The sequence below is a fragment of the Myodes glareolus genome, chromosome 18, assembly GCF_982192425.1.
Source record: "Myodes glareolus chromosome 18, mMyoGla1.1, whole genome shotgun sequence".
Lineage (NCBI taxonomy): Eukaryota > Metazoa > Chordata > Mammalia > Rodentia > Cricetidae > Myodes > Myodes glareolus.
In genome coordinates this window covers 12,826,955-12,851,171 of record NC_142043.1, presented here as the reverse complement: position 1 = coordinate 12,851,171, position 24,217 = coordinate 12,826,955, and the positions used below count along the sequence as shown (strand labels likewise).

Genomic DNA, 24,217 nt, shown 5'->3' with positions numbered 1-24,217 from the left:
GAATCCTGTACAAGAGTCAGAAATGGGGCAGAAGCTTCCAGCTTCTCTCCTGTACTGCCTGGGGCATTAAGTCTCTACCCCGACTCCCTCTACTTTTGTTCCACTCCCAGGGGCTCTTAACCTAGAAAAACCATTTCTTTCCTTATATCTGTTTTCCCTGTTGAAGATAAACACATAGCTGGACAGAGTCAGGAGTCTATACAAAGAGCCCCAGACTGGATTGGGGTCCCCAGGCTCTCCCTACAATGTCATGGATGGGTCATTCCCTTTGGGCATTACTGTTTTCAATCTGTTAAAAATTGGGCTGTAGAAATTCACACAGATACAGCCTAATTCCAGTACTATTGTTCCTTGATCCTAAATGTTAGCAAAGGGTTTATTCAACTTAGTTTCACAGGCTTATTTTCTAAATCCCTTTGTATATGGTATTAACATGTGACTGGCAGCCTAGCTGTGTCCCTTAAGGGTGGCATTTCAGCATCTGGGAAGGAAAACACAATGAGTCGTCTGTAGACATCTTAAAGTAAGACACATTACACAGAAGTAAAGTAACACAATACCCAGTGGTCTGGGGAACAGCCGTACTGTGAGCACTGAGTTCATCAGATGCTTGTGTTGGCTTATCACTGAGAACTACTGTTTGTTGCCCGATCACAACAGATTCTGGAAGCGGCTATTTGTGGACAAACCGTCTTGAGTCCTGTTAATGATATAGTCAAGCTACGACCTTAGCAGCCCTCACTTTGTCCACTTTTTTTTTTTTCAAGACAGGTTTCTCAATAGCCTGGGACTCACTAAGCAGCCAAGGGTAGCTGAGAACTCACAAAGTAGACAAGGGTTCAGGGATCTGCCTGTCTCTGATTCCCAGCACCAAGGTTACAAGAACCTTCCAACACGCCCTGCTTGCTTTTCTACTGACTGAGCCCTCCCTCCAGACAATATATTGTCCAACTTTGAAGATTTATTTGGTTTTGGTTTTTCTTTAAGCTCTCCAAGTGATTTGGATGTAGTTTTCTACATAGTATTCTTCATTGTAGCCTGGAAGATAAGTTCTGGTTGGGCATGCCTCCAAGCTAAAGGTTGTTGACCTCCAAGAACTGTCCCTGCTCTCTGAAATACTTTTTCAGCTTGATAGACTTTAAATCTTAATTTACCCATAGGTCATGTTTAGCAAGAATTTTGTTGTGTCAATAGTAATCCAGATAGAATAAATTATGCTTGATTTGGGGATTGTTTAACTCTAAGACTGTGGAATATGGAAAGAATGTGACCCCATGTCTAAAATCCTGAAACTACCACTTAGTCCTACAGTTGTAGAGTATGCGACCCGTTGAACTGTCTGTGGCAAGACTCACATTAGATGTCGGACATGGAAGCGCTTCATAAACCATAAAACCACACATTTGGATCCACACATTTTTTAATTTCTTCTCCTATATACTTTGAGAAATATAAAAAATCTCATGCTTTCTTATTTTTATTTAAAATTAAATAATGTTTATATTAAAAGCAAACAAAAAGACCACTTTGTTCTTTCCTTTTCCTCTTTGAGAATGGCTCTTTGGTCACACATTTCCTTTTTGAAAGCATTGCTGTTCAGTTGGAAGCACAGTGACACCAGGGTCTGTCTCAGTTCTCTGTCCTTACACCACTCTGCATAGTGTGGTTTACACAGAGCGGAGCTCAGGAAAGATCAGCCAAAGTCAAATTAAGCAAATGTATAGGAACTCAGTAGAACCCAAACCACCTTCATTAAGCCTGTGAGAAGTGAAGTATTTGTAGGGGATCACAGCTTAAGACAGAATTATCACTCTTTTGTATGAAAAGTTTGAGAAGCAGAAAGCCATGGATATGAGAAAAAATGAAATCTAAGACTGAGCTAGGAAGAGGCTGGGGGAGGCTGGTCTGCAGTTACTGACCGGTCAAATGTGTGGTGCACAAGACATATTCAACAGTGAGTATTGGAACTACTTTAAAGACAGAAGTAAACTAGTGTAGAAATTAAGTGTTTTCACCAGCTTATCCATGTACAGATAACAAAACAGCATACTCTTCTGAAAGTGCAACTCACACTTGTCAAACGCCCATGGCAACCGTGTGGCAGGGACTGCATACCATGTGCGGCTGGAGGAAGTGTTTCTAGCGACAGGGATCCACTGCATTCTCCATTTTTAAAAGGGTAAAAACAATCAGAAGTTTAAAAGGACAATTTGTAATTACAATCTTCACTTAACAGCCCACTTTGAGAGATGCTAAATTTACTTGAGCTTTCAAGAGATTTACAAAGTAGCAAGTGCCTTTGACAACAGCACTCAGGGTGGAGAGCAGGTGGCAGCAGCTTGGCTGGGGAAGTCTAATATTGTGGCTGGTGTCCTGGTTGTCTAGGCAGTGAATTTACAACCGGAAATGTGTGTAAAGATACGGGCCTGGGACTCATTCCTAGGATCTCACAGAAGAAAGTATGTTGCAAAGCAACTCGTGAGAAAGTGTGTTCTGGAAGGCCTCACACCAGCAGTGTTTAAATTTAGTTTCCACATTCACAGCAGAAATGCATGAAATTCAGTGACGCAGAGGTGAGTTGTCTTCCTTCATCTTCCTGCAGAGTTGCTTTCTTTATGGGAAAATATGCCAAACTTGGGATGATCCCATGCTTGGCCTCCATGGGCTATGGCCATCCATCACACATCAAAAGACCAGAGCGGTGGTTCTGGGCAGGGACCCTGGGGAGTGGGCTGGCTGACTTGTCCTTGCTGATTCCACATGCTTGTTTGTTCCTTTGTTTTAGAACCAGAAGAAAGCTCACAGAACAGGGCTTAGCTCTAAGCCTGGCTTTCCCCTCAGCCTTGGCTTCTGGAGGAGCTTTCATTAAAGCCTGTGGTCTGTATAAATAGTGATAAACCAGCTGTGAAGTGACTAGTGTCAGAAAAAGCCCCTTCCGACACTTAACGAGCCATTCCATCCCCCAACCTGGAAAGGTAAAACCTGCTCATTCCTCACATAAACTAGCCAAGATTCCATCTCCCACTGAGCCTCCCTCCCCAGCAGAGGAGACCATCCAGCTATTCACCTGTAGGAAGAAACCCGCTTCACTCACAGGTCCCCACACATACCTGGGTGTTTCAAGTGCGAGGCTACAGAGGGGCTGCCTTTGTGTCTGTGAAATGTAAACAGCAAAGTCAAGAGGTGAAAGGATCACTCTCCCTTAAGCCTCTTGGAGGCACCATTGCTGGGCTCAGTCAAGGCTAAGCCCCTGGCCTATTGATGCTTTCTGTCCCTTCAAGCGCTGGGTGGCTCCTCCTAGTCAGTGAGCATGTTCTCCAGCAGTCTAGGAGGCAGACCCAGAATGTCATAGTCCTCATCAGAGAGTTTGCTTCAACTCAGAAACTTTCTGCCTCCAGCACAGACGGAGGGAAAGGAACACAGAGAGAACTAGGAGTGAAACTTAGAAGGGTTTTTCCATCTCTACTAAGAAAGTTGTTGATTTGGTGTGAGTTATGAGTAGTCTGTGTATGACTCTGGGTAGCAGTATTCTTCATAAACATTTTGTCTCAATTTCTCCTATGATCTGTCTGCCTTCCTCCACTTTTGGAGTTAGGGTATTCTTGTTCCTCCGCATCCCTGAGGGGAACTGTTGGGGGCTGTGTGAGGTGTCTCTGTTGTTTTCAGGGGGAATTTGTTAGTGACTTTGCTGATCTGTTGCATCCCTCTTGTTTGGTGTGTTGTCATTTTCATTTGTTTCAGAAATGTCCGTTTTCCCTCCAGCTCTTTCAGTACACTCATTGTCTAACATCTGTTGTATACTTTACTTTCTTTCTGGTGATTCATAGTTCTCATCTCTTGTCGACAGATGATTATTGGTCCTGGAGATTTCCAAATGCTGATGAGAGGAATGTGAATTCTGCCTCAGTAAAATGTTCTGTAAATGTCTGTAAGGTCCCTTTACTTTACAACATGAGTCAACTAAGATGTTTCCTTGTTGTGGAGCTGGAGGAACAGCCCAGTGGCTAAGAGAACTTTCTGCCTGTGCAGAGGGCCTGGGGTCAAGGTCTCAGCACCCACATGGCAGCTTATAACCATCTGTAACTCCACTTCCAGGGTGTCTGACACCTTCTTCTAGACTCAGAGAACAGAAGGCACATACATACATACATACATATATACATACATACATACATACATACAAGCAAAAGTTTCATACACATAAAATAATGTTTCTTTAAGCTTTTAAAACCTTCATCGTTGCCTGTTGACAAAGTGGAGTGGTGAAGTCCTGAAAAGTATTGTATTACAGTCTGTCTCTTCCTTTATAGCTAATATAAAGGAATGCCAGGTCGCATCGCGTGCATATATATATTTAATTGTGCCTTCTGACTGAATTTATCCCTTCACTAATGTATAAGGACCTTCTTTGACTTTTGACAGTTTTCTTTTAATTTAAAGTCTGCTTTGTTCTAATGATATAGTGACACTTGCTGACTTGTTGTTTAGTGTTTATTGTATATCTCTTTCCAGTCCCTCATCTTTATTGGTGAAGTGAATTTCCCATAGGCAGCATATAGTTGGTTCTTTCCCACCTTTGGGTGGGTGAATTTAATTCATTTATCATCATGGATATTATTGACAGACATGAAATTTCTCCTTTTATTTTTATTTTATTTTATTCAGTTGTATTCTGGGGGTAGTTTTGTTGTAAATTATTCTTTTCTAACCTCTTTCTAGTTCTTTGTGTGGTTTGGTGAACCTGTCACACTGAAGTTTGACTCTGCTCTTCTGTGTTCTAGTACTGTTTTTTTTTATATTTGCAAGTTTTTTATTTGTTGCTGTTGTTTTAAAGATTCATTTATTTATTGTCTATGTATGTGTGTGTACATGAATTTACATATGTACACTAAGTGCATGCAGCACCCTTGAAGGCCAGAAGAGGGTATCAGATCCTCTGAACCTAGAGTTACAACTGTTTGAGAGGAGCCTGCTGTGGGTTCCGGGAACTGAATGCCGATCCTTTGAACGAGCAGAGTGTTCTCAATCACTGAGCCATCTTTCCAGCCTGGAATATTAGTGGGTTTGTGTTGGTAATTATCACCCTTTTGTTTTTTGTGGATGACTTCCTTAAGTGTCTCTTGTAAGGCTAATATGATAATGGTGATTTTCTTCAGTGTTTGTTTTTCTAAGTAACATTTTGTTTCCTCTTCATTTCTGAAGGATAATTTGGTTGGGTATAATATTCTTAGTGGACAGGGTTTGTATTTATTCTCTCAGTATTATGCATATGTCCATCCTTCCCTCTTCTAATCTATGAAGGTTCTACTGAATGATCTGCTGTAAGTGCAATGTGACTTGATGCTTTTCTCTTGCTGAATTTCAGGTTTCTCCTGGTCATGTACTTGTAGCATTAAATCACCAGTTTTGGTTAAAAATATATTTTCTTTAAATACAGTCAGACCATATCTCTTTGAAGATTTAGGACCTTTTTTGACTATTATTTAATGATAGGTTTTCGTGGGTTTTTTTCTATATTCTTCGCTTTGTAAAACTTCCATAATACAAATACTTGACATAAATTTATTCTATAAGTTTTGTGGCTTTCCTCATCTGATTTTTTTTGCTGACTAGATTAATTCTAAAGTTCAGAAATCCTTCTATTTATTTTTTTACATAAGTTCTCTGCTTTATCTTTAATATCATTAGTTAAAGCTTTAGCTCCAAAGTTTCTGGGTGGTTCTCCTTTATACTCTCTATGCCTTTGGTGAACTTCTCATTCATATCCTAAGTTATTTTTGATTTCTTCATAATATGCAGCGGTAGTTACTTTTATTTCAATGAGTTTACTTAGGGTCATTAAATTTGGATTTTTTAAGGTCTTGTAGATTTTATTTAAACTGGAATCTATTGTGAAGAATTATTTCTTTGGAGTGTCATGTATCAACATTTCCACATTGATATCTGTACATCTTGTAATATTTGCCTCTAATTTTATGAAGTAACTCTTCTATGAAGTTCTGAGACTTGGTTTTGCTTTATTTCTCATTTAAATGGGAGGTCAGATGCCAGGTAGATGGATGCCTTGGTGGTGGGATCAGTGCTATGAATTTGATTATATTGGAGCTCAAACATCTCTGTCATTTCTTTGTCTTTGATGTCATCCATAGTCTATAAACTGTAACTGCTTGGAAAACATTTCAAGAATGTAGTTGTAAAACTCCACAATCAACTTGGATTTCCAAAGGTGTGTGTCTTCAGACTTTGCAAAATCAAACACTGCTAATACCAGGCCTTGTAGTGGCCGTTGTCATGGCTATAATAGTGTGGAATATGTACCTGGATGGAATCACAGGAGACTCTGAGTCAAGTCACAGTATATGAAGGACCCTTGGTGTGTATCGGGGATACCACAGCTGGTGTCCTGAAACCGCAGAACAGGATTGTACTTTCCCCAGGTCCCATAGGATGACTCAGGTGATGCTGGCATCTATGACACTAGTAACCATAAGCTCAAGATTGTACAAGACAAACAAGACCTTCCCTAGGTCCTGCTTGGTTTGGGGAATGGGACAAGTAGCACTGTCAGACAACTTCACAGAGCCGTGGGCCATCTCCTGGCCCCAAAGGATGTACATAATCATCAGGATTTTTATCACCAGCTGTGGTTCCAAGGCAATGGGCTGTGGAAGAAATCACTCCTAGGTCTCCCAAGACCTATGCAGGTAGCATTTGGGCCTATGGCACATATATCCACACATCTGGAGGCATAAGAGATGGAGGAGACCTTCACTAGACCTCTTGGACTGAGCAGAGTAGTCTGATATGTGACTTTGCTATCTACCCTACTAGAGCACAAGAGAGATGGGCTTGTCCTCAGGTTGCAAGCAGAAAGCTCAGCTGGGGACAAGATTTGAAACATTGATAACCACAGCTCTATATCTGCAAGACTTGGATGTTACCTGCCTATAGAAGGATGGGCTATGGGCTTGGAGAGCAATCTGCCATAGTTTCATCTGGGTTTACACAGAGGTACTAGTGGTTAGGCTGCTGGCCACTGCATTCCTGGAGCTGCACGTGAGCTAGAATCTTCCTAGATCCTATTGGACAGGTGCAAACAGAGCCTGGAGTCTACAACAACCACCTCAGCCAGTGCTGTGGGTTGAAGACTCGCAAGCATGGACTCAGACTTGTGACTGTCATAGTCTATGGTCCTGAAGCCTCAGGGCATTGAAAGGGCTACCTTCTGCCCAATAAAGGATACAGCAGGCCAAGTCCTCCTATGGCAACAGGGAATTGCCTCCAGCTAGCCGTGGCAGTTGGGGTTGGTGGGGAGGTAGTTAGTCCCCTTCTGTGGGTCAGAGCAGGTTCCAGGAGTCGCTGGCACTTTCCCTCTGCCTGCCCTCACTCTGCCCTAGAGGGCTCAAAGGTACCCTTTGCTTTCTTCTTTTCTCTGGGTTCTTTGCTGATTTTCAGACTCTAACTCTTGTCCTGGCTCTTTTGTGGCACAGTTGTGCACAAGGACTTCTATCCAGCCATCCCGGCTGCTTGCCTCTATGATAATTTCCCCGGAGATGACTGCGGAGAGTAAAGGTGTTAGGCTAAAAATGCAGGGACCCCAGGCTAGCCCCAGAGCTGTGGCTTTCAGAGGGGCAAGAGGTCCTAATATGAGGTTTTTGTCGTTTTTCCCCTTTTTCTAAAAATACACTTTCAAAAATTAAAGGTATGAGCGTGACTGTTGCCAGCTAAATGCTGTGTTTCCTGCCAGTGAGGGGTTCTCATTCTCAGTCCTGATTCTTGGCTCTGCTCCTCTCAGAGCCATGGGAGCTTGACCTGGTCTTCCCATTCCAGAATTCAGCTCCTTAGCAGGAGATAAAAGTGCAGTGTTGCTCTCCTTACCTGGAATACATTGTGTTATTGCAGCTAGCGTCTGGTTCTGAAAGTGGTGATTTCTCCTACCATGAGCATCCGTATGTCTGCCTCCATGTGCATCTACAGATAGGAGTTTCTAGAAGACTCGAGTTCTCCATACTGCCAGTCATGTGCAGTGTGCCCTTAGAGCACCACACTGCAGAAAGGAGGAAAAGCCTCCATAGTGTCTGTTCCCACAGCCTCCCCTCCAGACTATAAATCAAGCCTGGGAAGACAGTAGTGAATCAGTAATTTATAGACTATTGCAATGCTTCGTTAGAACTGACTGTGGAACATGCAGAATAGAGAACACATGTTTCCAAAAGACAAACAGACCCAACACATCTCTTCCTTGGCTGAACCAACAGCAATCCATTAACAGGACAAAATGGGATGCCTTATTTTGCATATCACCCACTTCCCAAAAATAGACTCCCTAACCACTTGTTAACCACACTGACTTTAATGCAGAATGGTCGCTGTAGCTTTGCCACCAGAACTATTCATACTAAGCACCCTAATAGCTTGTAGCCAGCAGTCTACAAAACAGGAAGAGAGCCTCTGCTTCCTCTCCTTGTTCGACTTGATGTGATAATTCATTGCAGATTTCTTTGTCTTTGACAGAATGCCTACCGAAGGAGTGGGATGGCTTTCCTGGCCTGCTGAGGGGACCATGGCTGTGCCTGCTGCAACAGGAGGAGGAATGAGACACCGAGGCCATTCTTCCCTGTGCTGGATGAAAATAAAATGTGGATTTACCGTCTCCTGCCCTAGGGAGTGGCCTGCTTTGTTTTTGACTCTACACTGTCTGACTCCAGCTCTTCCTCAGCCTCTTTAGCCTTGTTTACTGAGTGGGCCATTTGCCTAATTAATGGCAGGATGTTGGGTGGTGTGTAGGTGGACAAGAACGCACATCACACAATTCTGAATTCTGAATTTGGCATGGATTTGCTGCCCTCAGCTCATAAATCTTAAAAGCAGAGTTGTGCTTATTTTCCCTCCAGTGTTTAGTCTGCCTTTTATAGGATGCATTTTTATGATTCAGATTGGGACAAAAGAGACAAATGAGTCACTCTCCCTTCCCAGTGACCCACCAACTGTGCTTCCATTGTTGATAGTCTCTGCGTGTGTTCTAGAGATGCAGTCATTTGATGAACATGCACCCATCAAAGATTCACCTGGCAGGACAAAGCCACCTGTTCCCCCCTTCTTCCGTCACCCCACTCACTAAAGGGGTCACTTTTTCATGCCTTCTTCCTTCTGCTTCATGGAACTTGCCTCATCCATCTTCACTGCCTTACTTTTCCAGCTGAACCTCCCCTGAGCCCACCCCACCGCACACACATACACAAAGCTTCCATGCCTTTTCAGAAGCAAAGTCAAAAGACAAGAGCACAGGGATTCTGGGATTCACCTAACCCTTCAGAGCTCTCCTGGTCTGGAATCCGGTTAATACACTGCCTGCTGCGCGTCTGTTCTGTCTCCAGTAAATGAGGAAGTATAACTCTTGGGAGCAACCCAAAATATAGCAGATGCAATGGTACAGTTCCTGATTAAATACGAATTGCAGAGGAGGAAGTTATGTCTTTAATTCTGTAAGAGTTTCGGGTAGAAGAGAGAAATAAGAAGCGCAGCCGTTTTCTGTGTGAGCAAACCCTCGAGCGGCCACATGCTTGTGCCGTGGTCCCCACTGTCATTTACCTGCTGTGTAGTAATCATTCTCGGGGAAAATGTGCATGCTAGGAAAAACGCAGATATTTAATATCAAAAATCGCTGAAGGGTTTTGATGTTCTACCCATGCCTGTCGAAAAGTATGATTAAACCGTTCTTTTTCTCATCCTCCCTGTTTTCCTTGGCATCCCTAATCATGGGAAATTATAACCCTGCAGTAAACATCCCTTACTTGGGGGATGGCAGCACTCGCTGTATTTAGTTTCCATCTGCCAGGCTTGTAGGCGATCTGACATTTTCAGGGGCTAATTTCTCCTATTGAAAACCCATCTCTGCCCCGCAGTATATATTTTAAGTAGCACAAGGCAGAAAATGCAAGGCTTTGTTTCCCCCATCGTCCTCTTCTACCTAATCTCCTTGTCGTCCCAGGGAAGGAAGACTCAACGTACATTTCTCTCAGAAACACGACAGCTCTGTGTTTTTGTTGGTCTGGTGTATGTTTGTCTATCTTGAACCGTCTGGCAGGTAATTATTTATAAAATCTGGTTTGCCCAGCGAGTTCACATAATACCTTTCACTTTTCATCCTGAGCCAGAAAGCTGAATTTAGAATCAAACAAGGCCGTTTGTGTCTGTCCTGAGCCAGCCTAGATGTACCCATAATTACTCAATGCTAATATTTTAATTCTTTTTTTCTTCCCTACACTTAAGTTCTCTCCCTTACCCTTAAAACAAGACTAAATTTGAAGTAAAACAAAATTTTCTAAACAGTTATATAGATACAACAGAAGGAAAATCTTAGAAATGACACTTCAATAAACTGTCTCCTAAGATTAAAGTGTCAAATATTATCATAGTTAGAGAAGACCGCTGTCCTCGTTTATCCTCCTTGTATCATTGGGAATTGTCACACACTTGACAGATGAAAGGAACTTGGCCTAGATGGGGGAAGAGACCACGCATGATAACCTATGGCCCCTCTTTCTCAGCCCAGTCTACCACTTCACTGCCCTATTTTTACATGACAATATTACAAAGACACACTAGCCTTTTCATATTTATCCCAAACAATAAAGTAACTTCTTAAGGATACTAATTAAACATATACTCTTAAACATAAATGTGAAGTCATATAATGAAATCTTAAATTGACTATGCTATAAATGATGGTTTCTATACACGGGGCTCAACTCTAAATCATATGAATACCCAATTTTTGGATGAGTTTTTATTATTGTTGTTACTAATCTCTTGCATTTTAGAGATCAAACTTGAAAATAAATAAATCTACAAATAATAATAATAATAATAATAATAAACCTTTTTTTGGAAAATTGATGTTGCCCCCTAGACTAAGGGTAAAGGAAACCAAACCACTTCTATCCCCAAGTTTCAGAATGTGGCTTTCTGGAAGTGCCCACTATAGGTCATGGCACTGACCTTTCCTGTCTTCACACATGACAGACAATAGTTGAGATTCAAAAATAATTTTCTAATGTTAGGGGCTAAGGATTTTATTTAAAAACCATCAGAAGTGCAAATATTTTCCAACGTCTATATCGTCCCTGTGTTACTGTCTGTTCTTTGTCTTTAAAGAATAATAAACAGCCCACATCAATGTTTACCACATAGAAGACACGTAAACATAACTGGTGGTCTGTGGTCTGGAAGAAAACAAGTTTATTTGTCTAGAAATTGTAAAGTTCAAATTTATGAATTTTTTCAGTATAAAATTAGGCATTGCTTTCGGGGTCATGTAACCCCTTGTGTGAAGTAAATCACAGAGAGTCCTGCTCTATCTGCCCTCCGGACCCATAGTCCTGCCCTATTTGCCCTCCGAACCTCAGATAGTCCTGTTCAGGTTGCAGTTTAAGTTCTCCCACCAACATCTCATAAAGTCTTTTATGGTTTCCTGTGTGTTCTGGCCGAGCATTTCATAGTGTATAAACACTTGTATGAATAATGTAAAGACAGCGAGCTGAGTGTGTCACAGCAGCCCCTCCTCTGCCAGCTGAGTCCCCAGCAGCGTTCTAGCCCAAGCTGAACTCTTTTGTGCTTTGCACATAAGTGGTGAGGAGCAGGGACTCTGGCAGTTTTCGTGGAGTTGTGTTTCGTAAAGGAAAGGCTCTACAAGGGCATCCAGCCAAGCAACTAAACCATGCCGTGGGAGGTGGATGTAAATATGATGGTTAAATAAGGACCAGATGCCCTGGGGAACTCCAATATCAAAAGTCATATCTCTTAAAGTGAGTCTCAAGTGTTGTGAGCAGGATAGTGGTACCGTGGAAGGGGGTGTTGGTTTTAAGTATGAAACAAAATATCAAGCATTCAAATTGTCCTAAGTCATGGAAATTTTGGCAGTTGGAGCATAATTTAAAATGGTTGATTCTTACACGGGAACAAGGACACCACATATAAAACTGCTGTAATTCTTTTGAGAGCCTTGGATTCCTGGTCCCTTTTCTGCTTGTAACGTCCCAGCTGTCTCTATTCTCACTGTTTTCCACTAAGAAGTAAATACAGAGAAAGATGGAGAAGGAATGTGTGGAAGGACCAAAGACCTCTTAGTATGTATCTACAGTGTGTGGGCCTGGAAAGAGCATTTTCTGTTTAACAGAAGGACCCAGCACCCTGCAGGGTGACTCTCCGGTGCTTCTTACTCCAGCTGCTAGGGATCCAGTGCCTCTTCTGCCCTCCATGGACACCCAAACACACATGGATACACTCATGGTGACGCACACATGTGAATATGCTCATGCAGAAGGACACACATACATAGGTAGGTTCATCAGTGACATAATAATTAGAGCAGGCTTCCATGACTGATGCTTCATGGGTCACCTTGAAGGCTCACGACACTGTGAGCTGCACACTGTGTAGCCCAGAGGCAGGAGAGGGAACTTGGCAAGTTAATTGCTCTGTGCAGTTATCCAGAATGGAACTGACATTCGTACTTTGACCACACTGTTAAGTAGCATGGAATATACTGGAAGCTTCTCGGAACACAGTGAAAAGAAAAACCTTTCTCATGCCGAAAACTTGATTACAAGAAAATTTCACTGTAGCTTAAAACAGTCTTTATATATACATTATGTAAGTACTATAAAACAAAATATATAATAGAATGCAATTATATATATATAGCATGCCAATTCCTCTTTAATGTTTCAAACCTTAAGATAACTATGTATAAATACTGTAATACATTTTAAGAGTATGGTAGGAGTGGGGGCATGGTTGCTGAGGAGTTGGCTCAATGGGTAAGAGCTTGCAGGGCAAGAAAGAGAACCTGAATTCAGACCTCCAGCACCTTCAGAAAGGAACAGACGTGGCTATGCATGTCTGTCACCCCAGCAACTTGGGGTGAAGGGTGTAGACGGGAAGAACCCTGAGGTTTGCTGACTGCTGGCCAAGCCGAAAAGCAAGTTCAGGGAGAGACTTGTCTTCAGAGAATAAGGCAAAGAATGGGAGAGCAGGCCAAGGCCATTCTCTGACCTCCACGCAGGCACACAGACATGTACATACATAAACACACAATGGTGAATACAAACTATAACAAAGCCCCAGAAACCCATGCATATATTCCCTCTCCTATCTACACACTGACTGTATGCAGAAGGGTGATTACAAAGGTTACTATTGTATGTGTTCACATAAGTTATCTATCCGTGTTCCAGAATAAGTCCCATCTTGTTCACAGGTGCTTGCTAGTGTTCAGAACATGCCTGGAATGGTCATTTGAAGTATTTGCTCCTCAGTTATGATGCAATAGGCCTAGTTTCTTAGTCTGGCAAGTTTGTGTGTGAGTCTCTGCGGGCTGACTGTACAGTGATAAACAGGAAGTGGAAAGAGAGCAGCTACGTGTATTACAAATGATTTCTTTCAGTTCCATCCATACTTAGCAACTTTTCAATTCAACTTCAGAGGCTGGAGAAGTGACTCAGGGCTTAAGAGCACCGGCTGCTCTTCCAAAGGAACTGGGTTCAATTCCCAGCATCCACGTGGTAGCTCACAGCTGTCTGTTACTCCAGTTCCAGGGGATCCAGTGCCATCCTCTGGCTTCTGTGGGCAGCAGGCATGCATGTGCTACACAAACATAGAAGCTGGCAAAATACCTATACATATACTATTAATAATAATTTTAGTTCGACCCTTGGTCTGCTGTGCCCCGGGACAGGTCACTCCTGACCTCTGTTCGGAGGGCTTTGACTTCCTCCAGTCACTTCCTTTTCAAGGGTTAGGTCAGCTGCTGTGTGTTCACTGACCACATCTTGGCACCTTCCACCGACCTGTGCTTGCCCATCCACCAGGCAGTCCCTAACCATCAGCAAATGATGCTGTCACCGGCTTAGTTTGCAGCAAGTCCATAGGACCTGCAAAGAATCAAGGAGTCCCAGCATGAACAGGACCACATGGGTGTCAATGTCCATGTTCCCAATACCACAGGAGAATGCCAAGACTGAGACAGGAGGATGTCAAAACTGAGGGGCCAGATGACAAAAGAACCCAGTCAGTGGTGGACTCCATGTCAGGGAGTTAGGAGCAAACTCAGAACTATAGCCAAATAGCTGTATCCACACACGTAGCAGGGTAGGAAGTTCTGGACCTTGCTGTGGAAGTCAATATAGAGAGTCCAAAAAAAAAAAAAACCACTAAAAATGAAACTCCAATGTGAGCTACCTGTACAGCTTCAGGTTATACCCAGATGAGTCCAAACTTTAGCATCACAGAAGAAAGAGGTTCTTGCATAGTCGTGCTTCTCATTGCATTATTTTCAAAAGCCAAGCTATGAGACCATTGTATATGCCCATCAACAAATGAGTGGTCAGAGAAAATACATACACAGATTTTGCTGAGCTGTGAGAACAGTGAATTGTGTGATTTGCAGGAAAATGGATGGAAGCAGAGATCATATAAGCAAAACAAACCAGGTTCAAAAATAGTCAGTGTTCTCTTATAAGATGCATAGATAGATAGATGATAGATAGATAGATAGTTAGATAGATGACAGATAAATGCATAGGTATGTAGATCTATAGAGTACAAGAGGAACTATGAAGGAGAAGATGGTCTAAAGAGAAAAGGGAGGGCAAGATAGGGTGATGAGAAGAAAGATAAAATATCACCTCCTCCCTCGTATCCACATGTATTCCTGAAAGCAGAAGGGGAACCAGTGGGGAGGGAGGAAAATACGAAGCAAGCACAATGACACCTATGGATGAAAATGCCATACTGAAACCCATTATTGTGCGTGCCAACTAGACATTATTAAAGCCCCAAGCCTCACTAGGATGGTGAAATGGATGAGATGGCCTTGTAGCTGCTTCTCAAGCCAGGCTGGAGTGCCAGTGTTCTGAGATTCCAGTGTTCTGAGGCTCGCAGGATGGAGGTGAGCCTTGCTTCTGCGCTCAGTGTGGGCGTGAGTGATGTCTCAAAATCTCTCCGTATGTGGAAGAACATGGGGGAAATCAACCCGTCTCCTCTTTCCCAGGTTGTCAAGGTGATGCCCTGCTTTCCTAGCTTATCCTGAGCTTGACAATGGCTTCTTCTTCTTCCACAAGCTCTGTAAGTCCTTGGGCCTCCTGGTAGTGTCCCCAGTCCTCTCTCCTTGTGCCTTTAGTCTGCACCAGATGATGAGTTTCTTGTGGTCAAATCTTGAGCTAACACTTTTCACCAGCCCACGTGCAGAGATTACCTACTTAACAATCACCTGTTATTTGGTTGATAGAAGTTCATTTACACGAGCTCAGAAGCCTTTGAGAAAGATTTGCTTAATCCCCTGTCACTGTTCCCTTAACTTGCTTGCCCAAAACCTCTGAACTGCAGAGCACAGCTTTTTCTCCTTAAAGACAAGTCCAGTGTGCCAGAGACCAGCGTGCCCCGTCCTACTTTCTCACTTCTGTGACAGGAAGTCCAGTGTGTCAGAGACCAGCGTGCCCCGTCCTACTTCCTCACTTCTGCGACAAAGCTCCTGAGAAAGCAACTTAAGGAAAGAAGGAAATATTTTGGTTCACAGTGCACTGTGTCCAGAATGCATGGCAATGACAATGAAGCGGCTGGTCACACTGTCTAAAGTCAGAAAGCAGCAAGAGATGGAAATAAGTTTTCAGCTGGCTTCCTGTTTTGTTTTATTTTTTTTTTCTTTCTTATTCGGTCTGGGATCTCAATCCCTTAGGGTACTGGTGCCCATTTCATGATGGGTCTTCCTTCTTCAAACCTAGGCAGGTCAACATAGGGAGTGGTGTGGTGACCTGGGACTCCACTTGACTTGAGCCACACACACACACCTCTTCTAACAATGCACTTGGCAGCCCAGGACTCTTACCTCCATGTATTATGTGCAAATCTCTCCCTAAACAATGCACCTAGCAACCTGTTAGCAACCAAACACCTCTACCTGCTTTGAGATGCACACTTGTCTCCTTGTTTCAAATAATTGAATAAATTTCTCCTCTCCTTAATGAGGCAGGATGGTTTCTAGGCAACTGTATGTCAAGAGTAGGACAGCCAATCCATCCTGAACTGGTTTGGGGTGCATGCACAGTATAACAAATTTTCTTCTCTAAGTGTTTTGGGGAGAATTTATTTATGCCTATACATAATTGGTATGCATATAATTCAAATTAGATGCATTATGGGACAGAATTTATACAGTAGAGGAAATGATTATATAACTCAAAAACTACCAATCAAAATAGAGAACCATCCAAATTATACCCCTTAACAACCGAGCACCTCTTTGTCTTGAAGCCATAAAGGAGATCCCAAACAATAAACAATATCCTTGAATATGTTTACTCACATGACCCACTGCAGTGGGAAGCCACTCGTTTGTTCCTGGCCACCCAGACCTGAAATAATCACACAGAAACTACATTCATTACAACACTACTTGGCCAATCACTTAAGTGTATTACTAGCTAACTCTTATATCTTAAATTAACCCATTCCCTGATTTTATATGTACCATGAGACTTGAGGTTTATCAGTAAGGTTCCCAGGCATCTGTCTCCTTCAGTGGCTACATGGCGTCTCTCTGACTCTGCCTACTTTCCCCCAGCATTCAGTTTAGTTTTCCTGCCTAGCTCTATTCTGCCCTGCTATAGAACCAAAGTAGATTTATTCATTATCGAAACACAGTCACAGAGGAGAATCTCACATCACACTGTCAGTCTTGACAGTATTTATTTCTGATAAAGCTAACCTTGCTACATCTATAAATCTGTATGAGCTCTTACTTTGATCTTATGAATATAAGAGTCCCAAAACACAGAAATACCTGTCCCAGACTCCATCTGGTGACAGACCCCCCTCTGAAAACACCTTTACAACTATACATGGATATCTCAGTCAGGGTTTCTGTCGCTGCAGTGATCAAAAGCAACTTGGGCAGGAAAAGGTTTATTCTGCCTATGCTTCCATGTCACTGTTAATCACTGAAGAAAGTCAAGCCGGGAACTCAAGCAGGGCAGGAACCTGGAGGCAGGAGCTGATACAGAAGCCATGGAGGTGTGCTGCTTAATGGTCTCTCCTCATGGCTTGCTCATCCTGCTTTCTTTAGAACCCAGGACCACCAGCCCAGTAGCCCTACCACAATGGGCCCTCGCCATCAATCACTAATTTAGAAACTTTCCTACAGCCTTGGCTACAATCGACCCTATGGAGGTATTTTATCAATTGAGGCTTCCTCTGATGACTCTAGCTTGTGTCGAGTTGACATAAAACTAGCCAGCACAGTGGATGTTTGTCTTCTGGAAAATTATAACCCAGTCATGTTGACAATGAACGAACCCAGGTCCCATGTATCAGGTTTCTCTGGGCCTTTGTATGCAGGCCCTGGGACTTGAGTCTTGTTTGCCGAGGGTAAGGACCTCCTAAGGAGACAGCCTCAACCACAATTGCACTGCTGCAGGCTGGAGAATTTTGTGTGCCACCTGAGTCTGTACATGCTTAAAGAAGAATTGCACACTGCTAAGACTCAAAGCTTTTATAGACAGCTCGTCTTGGGATGTATCTCACCTTTCCCAATAATTTACTATAAAGACAATGAGTATTTTGGATGAAATTGCATTTACTAACAGTGATAGGACATATCCTCCGAACTTAACTAAATATTCAAAATTACGGCTGAAAAGGAGAGGCTTGTAACTGTAAGCTATAGGTTCCCACTAAAGAGTAGCTTGCTATTAAAATGTCTACATCCATCCGTTCATTCAAGAGCTCTTAAACACCTATGCAAACAAATCCATATGGAACACTACCCTAAACTGTAAGTACAGGACCCTGTAAGTAAGGGGGCCTGTGGAATTGTACAAAGAGGGTCATACTATCACTTATAACAACTTTTCTGTAGAGCAAATAAAAACACATTTTGCCCAGACAATTGTCACCTTATTTTAAATAAAACCATATGTGCCATTGTGGCTTATGTAATATGCATTCATTTAAAGGCCATTCTGAGGTGGATGATACACTTTATTGGTAACATTGTTTGAATAACATTGAGGTTCCATCTCAGACCCAATGGGAAGAAAGATACTGAATCATGGTAGTTAGTTAAATATATTTTTAATTTAAGAGATAGTAAAAGCATGCTAGGTGTAGTGGCACATACCTGAAATCCCGGCACTCAAAAGGCTGGATAATACCACACATGTGAGCTAGGGAGATGGCTCATTGGTGCAGTGGTCCACATGCAAACTTGGTGACTTGAGTTTGAATCCTCCCAGAACCTACATTAAAAAGCCAGTTTGAAACACTCACATGGCAGCTCACAACTGTCTGTAATTCTAGTTCCAGGGGATGGAAAACCTTCTTCTGACCTCCATGGGTACCAGGCAGGAATGTGATGCACAGACAGGCATGTAAGTAAAATACTCACGCACATAAAATATAATACTTTTAAAAACCAGATGAAGTAGCATATCTGCATTCCTTGCACTTGTACAGCAATAGGGAGGCAGAGACAGAATTCCACATAGTGTGTGGGCAGACAAGAGACCTGCTTCAAACATGGTGGAAAGCAAGAATCACCACTACAGGCTGTCCTCAGATCTCTACCTTCACACGGTGGCATGTGGGCACCACCACCCCGTACACACTCTGTGCATTCAGGGTAGCCCTGGCTATAAATGGCCCTGCCTAAGAAAGAGGGAGAACACAAGCCAAACAACTTTGTTAATAAATGATTTTCAAACAATCAAACAGAGGGAACCATTGCCTGAATTCTAGGGGTGTCTGCCATTGTCTTCCCAGATCTCCAGTAGCGACTGGAGAATGTCCTCCGAAAGCTTTGGGCTACCTTAACTTACACGGAAGAGGAATTCTTTTTTCTATTGACATGAAGTATCACCTGGACATTTTTCATGCGTCTTATTTGGGGGGAAATTTATGACATTTTTAACTTTAGGAAGTTTTGCTTTCCCTAACATTTTATTACTTTGCATATTTGAAACATTTCAATCCCAGACAATAAATATTATGCGATTATTGTTTTCATATGAACAGGCTATTTCCTCCTGAATTTTCTAACCCTCTTTTCCCAGCTTATGATAGTAAAAATTTATTAGTAACAGCTTTTCCAGAATCACACGCAGTGGAAATGGAAAGGAAGGGGTGTGTGAGAGAAGAGGCCGGTGGTAAAAATGAGCTGAGGTATGTGGCTTTCTTCCTGATGACTCTCAGCTTTTTCTCGTTCAGTTGAAATGAAGATTATATTTATTCTATAAATCATTTTTATGATCTGTCATAACCAGTTATCCTAGTCAATGGCATTCTTACATCATTATTGGGAAGCAAATGAATCCCGGTAAGCTGGATGGTGTTAGCGCACCGCGAGCGACTCTTCCGGGTTCGAAAGCATCTCCCCTCAAAAGCGAGCATCAAATTTTCAGGCCAAGTATCCCTCCTTCAGAAAGACCTCTCTGGCCTAGAATGCCCTTTCTCCACCCAGTTCCTTCTTCACTTGCTGTCTTCTAACAAGCCATTTCACCTGTTAATTTTACAGTCGCCTTCATCCGGAATGTAGACTCTGCACTCAATAACCAAGGCCCACCCTGCCCGCTGCTGTTTGCTGCCATGCAGAGCTGTGCCTAGCACCAGAGTGTCTGTGCAGTCAGCATCGGCTAAATGAATGAGAGAATGTTCGATACTCCTGCAAATCCCGTTCTACCTCAGCTCCCAGCGGTAAACCTCCCCGCAAGTCCTCAGAGCCTCTTCCACTGTATTTCCAGATGACTTTTGAAACAAAATCTTTTGTATTTTGAAAACAAGATGACTTGAATGGTAAAAGTGCCTGTCACAAAAGCCTGATCCCCAGAGCCTCCGTAGGAAGGAAGAACTGAATCCTCACTCCCATCCTTTGACCTCCACACAAGCTTGTGTGGCATGGGAGTGAGGGACCACACTCACACACATGCACAATAATGATTAATTATTTTAGAAGTTTCACATTGAGGGACTGGAGCGGTCACTCAGCGGTTAAGATCATTTGCTGTTCTTGCAGAAGACCCAGCTTCAATGTGAGCACCCACATCAGATAGCTCACAGCCATATGAGACTCCAGCTCCAGCGGATCTGATGCGCTCTCTGGCCTCCTTGCGAGCCCGCATGCCCATGCTCTGCGTCAGATAAGCAGGCACGCACATAATGTTTTAACAACTCCATAAAATTTTAAGTTAATCTTAAAAAGTCTTTACAGGTTTGATGCTTCCTAAGTCACATTGCACCTTCGACAGTAAGAAATAAGGCCACTGCAATTAATGTTATGATGTAGTGGTTTTCCAACAATGTTATATCAAACTTCATATCCACACTGCATCTCAGCGCTTATTCACGTCATCATTTGCCGAGGTAACATTTGTCAAGTCACATGTTAAAAAGCTTTTTAGATTGAGCATCCAGAATATAGTCTCTAATATATATATCAGTTCAAAAAATGAGTTCAAAGTCATATAGTTTATACACAGAGATACTTTTCAGATGAAAAGTACAATTCAATGACTTTTAGCAAATGAACAGGTATATAATCAGCATCACAATCAAGATCCAGGTCCCAGGTCCCTTTGTAATTGGTCTGCTCCCCTGTCACTCACTCCTGGAACTGTTGCTGGTTTCTGTCGCTCTGGTTTTACCATTTCCGGAATGGCGCACAAAACACAATGATTCCACGTAAGGTTGACTTCAAGACGTCGGACTTCTTTTACTTAGCATAATGGCTCACCCATTGTCTTGTATATCAGTACCACCTTACTTTTGGCACTGTATGGGATAGTATATATGTATATTATGTATCCTATTTGATTATTTGTTTACTACTGAATTTCAATTCAGATAGCTTCCAGTTTTTACTTACTAGGATTAAAGTTGTGATAGCTGTGCCTAGACAAATGTTTGTGTGGACTTGTTGATAGAATTCCTACCCTGGGGGAGATGCGAAGAAGGTCCCTTTCTACCTAAAGTCCCAAGGACAATCCAAAGTCAAATTCCACCACAGCTCACCCAGAAGAACCAAGGAGTCTATTGAGCTTACAGAACGTGGGTAAAGGGCTACTTGAAGGAGCACGGATGGCTCCTAAGCAGCCACACCAGAAAGTCTTCACCCGGTACAAACGATGGCTTCCCTGTGGTTTTAGAGGTAGTGTCCATGCTGGTCCTCCCTAGCCTGCAAACTCCAGCAGCGGTCCTAGACTCTGAGACTGCATGCGATTAAGGCAGCATTGCATACAAATGGCTGGACACCCAGGCGAGGGTCCAATGACCTCCTGTCCCCTCCTTCTAGAAGATAATGCCCACATTATCAGTCCACAGTGACTGATTCTTAAAAGCAGACACAACTGATCTCATGAAGATGGCAGCGACTGGACCAGAAGACAACACCACACAGCAGACTATTCACTGGAATCGACTAAATACACAGGACTAGAAGGAGTCTTGGCAAGAGAATATCTGAAATCATTACATGTCAAGGTAATACTAATGTTATAAGAAAGTACTAAAATTTTTACCTAGTAGTGTTTGACACTCACCAGAAACATGATATTTCTTGCTGCTTCATATCCTTAAAGGTATTTGGCATGTAATTTCATTTTAGCCCATCTAGTAGAGACTGGACTGAGTGTTGTGGATTTCTCTGGGAACTGAGGATATTAAGCACCCTCTGTGTGTCCCTTGTCACCCATATCTCTTAAAGTGTTTGTTCACATACATTTCTCCCATGGGAAAAAAATGGTTGTCTTCATATAACAATGTGGGTTCAATACAGAGCCTTTATGAGAAATATAATCTCCACCTGTTTTATCTGATCTTTGGATCATTTTTTTCCTAAACATCTCTTTGGAAAGGCTGAAGTTTTAAATTCTGAAGTTGAGTTTATCAAATTTTCTCATTTTATGGCTTGTGCTTTTTGCATCTAAGAAACCTTTACCCAGTCCAAGCACACAAAGGCTTGATCCTGTTTTCTTCTTGGTCTTTTAAATTTTAACTTTTAGGTTGCTAATTCATTCTGAAGTTTATTTCCATGTGTGGGGCAAGGGTCTAGAGCAGCATTTCTTAATCGGTGGGTAGTGACCCCTTTGGGCGTCAATCTTTCTGTAGGAGTCGCCTAAGATCATCGGAAAACTCGGGTATTTACAATACAATTCATAACAGTAGCAAAAATACAGTTATAAACTAACAACAAAATAACTGTATGGCTGGGCCCAGCACAACATGAGGAACTGTATTAAAGGGTCGCAGTGTTAGGAAGGCTGAGGACACTGGACTAGAGTCCTTTCTGGTGGTGTATTGGTGTCTATGTCGAAACCACCTCTTACAACACCCCTTTCTCCGGTGGGTCTGGTTCACATCCAGTGTCGTTTCACCAGCCTGTGTGTGCTGCCCTTGTGACTGTGCCTCTTCATTGCTGTGGCTCTAGACTAAGTTGGGAAATCAGGCTCCAATATCCCTCACTCTTTATTTTCATATTTCTATAAACTATTCCAGCGGAAACCCTAGCTGGAATGCCTTGAGTCTATGGCCAACGTGGAAGGAATGATCACGGCCATTAATCCTAGCACGGGGGCGTGGTGTACTGCTCTCCACTTGTCCAGATCTCTGCTCATTACTGTTTCATGACCTTCAGGATATAAGCTTAGTCCCTGTGGCTGCTTCATGGTTAATGTCCTAGGGTGAGTATTTCTAATTCACTGCCAACATATGGAAATAAATTATTTTAGAAAAAAAAAGTTTTTGTATATCACAGTGTTTTGGTGAAACCCTACTGAACTCACTTTTATTAGCAGTAATTGTTTTGTGGGGTTCGGAGTAGATTTTCTAGGATATTCTACATTGATGGTTGCTATTTGCGAGTTAAGGCATTTTTTTCTCTTTTGTAACCTGTACGCTAGTTAGTCATTATTGTATCACAGCGACAAGTATCCCAAGTCCAGTGCTGAGCAGCAATCGGACGGACGGACGGTTTTGCCTTCTTTCTGAGTTAACGCTGAAGGCCGTCAGGCTTTCGCCATGCAGTTGGCTGTCAGATTTTCATAACTGCTCCTCTCATGTCGAGGACATTCCCATACTCGCTGAACGAGTTTACAAATACTGATCATACTCCCCAAAACCTTTTAAGAAGGTCTTAGACACTTGGGCTGGGAGGATGGCTCAGTGAGTAAAGAACCTGTCAGTTGTGAGGACCTGAGTTCCCATCCCCAGAAACCCTGGGAAGAAGAATCCCCATCAGCTCGCTGGCCCATTTTCCTGGCATACACAGTGGCAAACAGCACATGGGCTGGAAGGAGAGGCCAACGCCGACGCGTGTCCTCCGACATCTACACGTGTGTCACCGCGTGTGCACGGGCACTCGTACACGCAGAGAGAAGAGAGAGAGATGGAGAGAGAGGCTAAGAAACTGTCAGAGCCAAGAGGAGCCTAAAGAAACAGCAGAAGTGTAATGTGGTTTCCTGGATATGACTCCAGAATGGAAGAGGAAATTAGATAAAAATTAGTAAAATCTAAGTAAAGCGGTCTGTTAATAGAAGTCATTATAGTATTATAATAAAATAGTTAATAAAAACATCTGCATTGGCCAGCTCACTGAAAATAAGAACTAACAGCATTAGTCCATTAAATATTGCTGATACAGTGAAAATGTGAGCAGCATGGAAGGGTGGCTTGGGCTGTATGGGAACTGCATACTAGCTTCCGTTTTCTGTAAATATAAAACTTAATGAAAAATCTGTTTGGGGTGTAATGTTTATTCTTTTCTGTGACTTTCACTCCCCCCATAATACCTTGTAACCAATAATGATACACACGGCTAGCCACAATTGATCTTGTGTTAACAGTAAAGAAATAGGAATGGGAAGAAAAATTGAAATGTAAATTGTCCCACACCTAAGTAGATATGCTGAATTAAAGTGAAGAAGAAACACTCATAAGCTCTATTGCCGTCAACCATTGATTGGCCCAATGCCATCACTAGTATTGATCACCCTACTAGCCAACCCATATTCCCTTTGCCTTCTGTGAATATTTTTGCTAGCATGGTTCCTTGCCTAGAGGATGAACCTACCTATTTACACTTTAGCTATCTTTTACAGGAAGTATCTTTTTCCTGATTAAAGTTAGCTTTAAACACGCACTTGACACCACCTAGAGTCATCTGAGGAGGAAA

General features: G+C 42.5%; 1 protein-coding gene across 4 annotated transcripts in view; it reads left to right on the top strand.

Moving 5' to 3' along the window:
• Supt3h (SPT3 homolog, SAGA and STAGA complex component) overlaps positions 1 to 8,653 on the top strand; it is a 351,815-nt gene extending 343,162 nt beyond the window's left edge. For 3 of the 4 annotated variants that reach the window (XM_087897976.1, XM_087897978.1, XM_087897975.1), the window contains one exon: positions 8,496 to 8,653. In XM_087897976.1, coding sequence (XP_087754102.1) covers positions 8,496 to 8,597 — 102 coding nt within the window. In that variant the 3' untranslated portion in view covers positions 8,598 to 8,653. The remainder of the gene's footprint in view (positions 1 to 8,495) is intronic. The other variant, XM_087897977.1, reaches the window with a different exon arrangement.
• The last annotated feature ends 15,564 nt before the right edge of the window (positions 8,654 to 24,217 follow it).